Raw genomic sequence first — 5,334 nt, 5'->3', positions numbered from 1 at the left:
AGGAGAGCTTGAACCTATGTACTTGTGTAAACCCTTCACAATTAATGGGAACTCCTCGACTCCGTAGACGTAGCCAATCTGGGTGAACCACGTACATCTTGTGTTTGCTTCCCTGTCTCTATCCATTTACATACTTATCCACACTAGTGATCGGAGCAATCTAACGAAGGTCACAAACTTGACACTTTCTGTTGTACCAAAGTCCTCACTGATTTTGTGCATCAACAGTTATAATTATCAAAAATTTAAAAAGGTGGCTAGAATTCTATTTATGATCCAAAATTTGGTTAGTTTTCCAAATTTCGCGTAAATTTTTGCAGGATTTATTTTCAAACTCTCTTTATCTCTCAATTTCTATTTTAAGAGTATATTACTACTTTTATATCAACATTTGGTTATAATTATCATAAATTTAAAAAGCTGGCTATAATTCTATTTAGGGTCTAAATTCTGGTTATTTTTCTAAATTTCCTAATTGGATTTCAACTTATATTATCGTATTCAAAGTTGTTCAATCCGTCAATCATATTTTTCCATTGCATCGTTTTACCCATAATTATTTGTCTATATTTTTGTTAAAATTTCTATGTTTTTAAACCCCTGACATTTGTTATATAACCGGAATTTAGCACTAGGATGAGAGTTTTTTCCTTTTCATGTCACTACTTCACCGTACTTAAATTATTTATTAGACAGATAAAATATTTTTTAAACACGTAACAAATATTTATTAGACAACGACGCAACTGAGATAAAATCCCAATTGTAATTCGATAATAATCCGTTTCCCCACTTCCCTTGGTTTGGCACTGTTTAAAGCTGGTCACTTTAAAGAAGTACCACCCATCACGAACCAGGCGCCTTAAACTCAAAACTTGTCAGACTAGTCTCCAACTTCCAAGTGCCAACCTCATAAAACCCATAAATATTAAAATTAAATTACAAAAAACCTCCGCAAATCATGATTTGCATCGTGGATCGTACGGTCCAGCCGTCGCCGGAAATTCAGCAGTCCGTGGCAGCCGTGGAGCAAATCGTGGGCTACAATTTCAGGAACAAGAGGCTTCTAGAAGAAGCCTTGACCCACTCCTCCTACTCCGAATCCCCGTCGTACCAGCGCCTCGAATTCATCGGCGACGCCGCTCTCAGCCTCGCCCTCAGCAACTACTTCTTCCTTGCTTATCCTGGGGTCGACCCCGGCACTCTCTCTCTGCTGCGCTCCGCCAATGTCAGCACCGAGAAGCTCGCACGTGTGGCTGTCCGGCACGGCCTTTACCGCCACCTCCGCCACAATGCACCTGCTCTCCGCGATAAGGTTCGTTATAATTAATTAATTATTCTCTCTGTTCTCAATCGATTTCATTTTTTGTGACTCTCTGGATTATGTGTGAAAAGAAAGAAAGAACAAAAAGAGGAACATTTACTTGGGTTTTTGTTCTTGTTTGTGTTTTCTTGTTGTCTGGATTTGTGTTGGAAAAGCTCAACTGTTTCGTAGGTTTTAATTTTGCTTTCTTTTAAGAGTTTTCCCATTGTTTTTCCGGGTTAATTTTCTTAAAGGATTGTTGTTGTCAATTAATGGTTTAATTTTAGGATTTGTGTGCAATTTGCTATGAATTTTAGGTTAAGGAGTTCAATGAATCTGTCGAGATAATTTCTTTTGTTTTATTAAGGGTTTGGGTTGTTGATTTTTCTCTTTGGTCAGAGATTTGGGTTGTTATTTGAATGGTTTTAATTTGGGGGTTTCTGTGCAATTTGTTCTAAATTTTAGGTTAGGGAGTTTACTGAAGCTGTCACTAGAGAAGACGAGACGCCGCTTGTATATCGTGGTTCCGTGAGAGCTCCTAAGGTTCTTGCGGATATGGTGGAGTCTGTGGCAGCAGCTATGTATGTTGACTTGAACTTTGATCTGGAAAAATTGTGGATGGTGTGTATTTGATTAGCTTTTGTTAAGTTTCCAAGCGTTTAGAAGTTGGGTATAACCTGTTAATTTTTGTTGTTGTTGCTGATGTACATTTATAGAAATTTAGGCGCCTTTTGGAGCCTATTGTTACTCTTGAAGAAGTGAAAAGTCAACCGCAACCTGTTACAGTGTTGTTTGAGCTTTGCCAGAAGCACGGGAAACATGTTGATATCAAGCATTGGAGAGATGAGACCAAAAGTATTGCTAGTGTCTATGTTGATGGCGTGTTTGTTGCCTCGGGTTCTTCTGAGCAGAAGGAGATTGCCAAACTCGATGCTGCTAAGATAGCTCTTTTTAAGTTGTCGAAATCGTTGGGTGTAAGTGGCAGATCGATGGAGTTTATTGCCGGAAATGATGGTAAGTTTCAAATTGAAGAAGCAAAACAAAAGTTGCATGAGCTTTGTGACAAGAAGAAGTGGCCTAAACCAATTTACACGTATGAATCGCTTTACCCTTATCATGATCTCTAAACGTATTTGAAGAAAAAATGTTCTCTATTATTGGAATTAATTTGTCTATTCTGTAGTTATGCATATTGGTATTTGTTTTTCAATTGCAGCATTGAGAAAGATGAAGGTCCTTCACATGAGAAGAGATTTGTATCGTTGGTCAAAATTTCAACTGCGGATGGTGTGCTATGCATGGTGGGAGATGAAAGGTCGAGAATAAAAGATGCGGACAACTCTGCAGCTTCGTCTATGATCTGTGCTTTACAAGAATCTGGTTATATATGATGCAACTCTAATTCTTTTTATGTTCTGAGATGTATGCGTGGTAGGCTCTTGTGCTTCCTGCTGCATTTGAAATATGAATGCATGGGTTAGAGGACAATTCCGTATGCAACTTAAGAGGTTGCAGTTATGCAAGAACAACCATGGATTATAGGAAAATGTTGTGTCTCATGCCTCTAGATTTAGGTTAGGATTTGAGCCTGTAACATTTGTTTGTGCTCGTCGTAGTTTTTTCAGACTGTCCATGCCCCCCTTCAAGTGATTGTTTGATTGGATGGAGTTTACTGGTTGTTTAGGTTCCACAAAGCACTGAAATGAAACAAATGAAAGTTTGTCCTTGTTTTGATTGGATTGGAGCGAGATCTCGATTAGGCATGGTAGTACACTTTGAAAGTTGAAATCAGCAATTAGGTGGTTTCACTGCTAACACTGTTACAGGTGAGATATGGTTCTTCTTAGTCAGCGCATGGATCTTGCCTGGAGATTTGAGGATTTTAGCGTTCAGAATTATGCTTCTGAACTTCTTCGCCTCGGTTAGGGCATGATCGAGATCTCGGTCTTCATTAAGCTTTTGATCTTCCGAGTGGTTTAGTTAGAATCTTGGAACATCACAACCTTACAAACTCTCTCAAATTCTGGACAGATCGATCAGTACAGCCACTCATCAACCTCGGCACCGATACCATTTCCCTCCACTTTGCATGATAGTTCTTCACCATAATACCCGCCTCACTCTCCTTAAATCCATATTTTTCTAATTATTGCCTGAAAATTTTGTCTTTAGAATTGTTGGAGTAATAATAGAAAATATGAAAATAATAAAAGAATTTCAATGTTAATAATCATAAAGAAGATCACAGCATTAGATATGTACAGGATTAATACAAACAATTAGAACTATGGCGAACCTTATGTATTTCATACTCTCTAGATGCAACTTGAATTTGGGAATAAACTCTATTGCCGATAAACAACGGCTATGAATGTATATAGAACTCAAGACCTTGTTTCATGAAGAGATGTAACTCTATATCTCAATAACAAAAATATATAGAATTTTAACATTGTAATGAATTCAAAGTCTTATGAAAAAAAAAGAATTTATAAATTGATGTATAACATTGTTCTAAAGATCAGGTATGGATTTTTACGTAATTCAAAATTAAACGTAATAAAATGTAATTTCCTATTTGGTTAGATGTGGTCATTTTGATGGGAACTTTAACAAAAAACTTCTGATACTGTTTACTTTAATGAAAAATCACATTTTTACCTTAAAAAGGTCAATCATGGTACTATTTACTTTACCCTAATCATGGTACTATTTACTTTATCCTAATCATGGTACTATTTACTTTACTCTTTATTTTGTCCTTATTGTTAAAATTCAAAATTTTCAAATAATTTTCATTAGTTTTATCATTTTATTTGTTTTATGTGGTCCTGCCACACCACTGATTCACTGAAAAATCGGAATAGATTACCATTATTCAATATTCATCAACCAATTCCCACATGACAACCTCGGCCTCACTGTTTTACCCCTCTTCTTTTTCTTTCTCCTTGCCATTCTTTAGTCTTACTTTTACTGTTAAGGTTGCTTTACTTAATGGAAAAAGGATCACCGCCGGATCCAGGAAAGGATCCGGAAGATCTCGTAATCGTGTATGTTCATTATACATCGTACGGTTAAAAATTATTTAAAATTTAAAATTAAATATAAATACTACCTAACAAAAATTGATCGTATAATATATTATAAATGAACACGATTACGAGATCTCCCAAATTCCTAGAAAAAGGATCCGGCGAGGATCCTTTTCCTTTCTTAATTGCCTCAACACTATAACCAATTCCCAAGTTTTGGATCTCTTCCACCAATGCTAGCGAATCAAGTGACTTGGGTTTTTGAAATTTCGTCAAACCGTGCACCTGTTTTGACCTCTTGAAAGTTATAATAAATTTTGACCGTTAGATGAAATTTCAAAAATCCGGATTACTTAATTCGATGATCTTGAGGCTATCTCCAACCGAAAGGTCCAGAGGGCCAGAGGGCTGAAAATAGCCCGAAAACCGTCTCCAACCGAGGGTTAGGCCAGAGGGCTCGTGGAATCTGAGAGGATCCCACGGAATCTGAAAGGGCTGAAATGCTAAAACTAAAATTCTTTTGTTTTTTTTTTTTGGTTTTTTTGGGCCCTTCCTTTTGTTTTAAATTCTTAAAATTCTAATTTTTTTCCTATATATACCTAAACTATTCATTCACCATTCCTACACCATTAATTTGTAGTTTTTAAATTTAATTTGTTGTTTTTAAATTTAAGTAGTAGTTTTTAAATATAAGTTTTTGTTTTTAATTTAAGTTGTTGTAGTTTTTAAATTTAAATAATAAATTATGTTTGGTTTTATGGCCCTCGGTTGGAGAATGTTTTTTGTGACAGGGCTAAAACAAAGCCCTATGGCCGTTTGGCCTCGATTGGAGAATGAAGCAAATATGACCTTGTACTGTTCATTAAAATATTAATATTTTGAAAAATCAAAAGGTTAAAACGAGCAATCTGACCAGCTCTCGATTGAAAATAGCATGATGAAAAATATCCGGAGAGGATCTATTCTGCCACGTTACAACCTCGGCCGCACTGTTTT

At 36.2% G+C, this 5,334-nt stretch overlaps 1 protein-coding gene across 2 annotated transcripts; it reads left to right on the top strand.

Annotated features, from left to right (window-relative positions):
* The first annotated feature begins 808 nt into the window (after positions 1–808).
* Positions 809–3,037, top strand: LOC103448380 (ribonuclease 3-like protein 2). Of its 2 annotated transcripts, none has more exons than XM_008387633.4 (4): positions 809–1,315; positions 1,769–1,924; positions 2,020–2,396; positions 2,520–3,037. In XM_008387633.4, the coding sequence occupies exons 1-4, from the start codon at positions 962–964 to the stop codon at positions 2,692–2,694; spliced, it is 1,062 nt and encodes a 353-aa protein (XP_008385855.2). In that variant the 5' UTR covers positions 809–961; the 3' UTR covers positions 2,695–3,037. The 2 variants fall into 2 exon arrangements, with proteins under 2 accessions (XP_008385855.2, XP_008385856.2); XM_008387634.4 differs by having other exon boundaries at positions 842–1,315; positions 2,020–2,317.
* Positions 3,038–5,334: the final 2,297 nt, after the last annotated feature.

Source organism: Malus domestica, chromosome 11 (assembly GCF_042453785.1).
Source record: "Malus domestica chromosome 11, GDT2T_hap1".
Taxonomy (NCBI): domain Eukaryota; kingdom Viridiplantae; phylum Streptophyta; class Magnoliopsida; order Rosales; family Rosaceae; genus Malus; species Malus domestica.
The sequence above is the reverse complement of the archived record's forward strand: the minus strand, read 5'-3'. Positions and strand labels throughout refer to the sequence as shown.

What these genes read in the sequence shown, in the direction of transcription:
- LOC103448380 (XM_008387633.4), top strand. Translation starts at nt 962, where the DNA reads ATGATTTGCATCGTGGATCGTACGGTCCAGCCGTCGCCGGAAATTCAG. An exon ending in ATCTGGAAAAATTGTGGATG is followed by an intron (nt 1,925 to 2,019) that starts GTGTGTATTTGA and finishes GTACATTTATAG; the next exon opens with AAATTTAGGCGCCTTTTGGA. An exon ending in TGGCCTAAACCAATTTACAC is followed by an intron (nt 2,397 to 2,519) that starts GTATGAATCGCT and finishes TTTCAATTGCAG; the next exon opens with CATTGAGAAAGATGAAGGTC.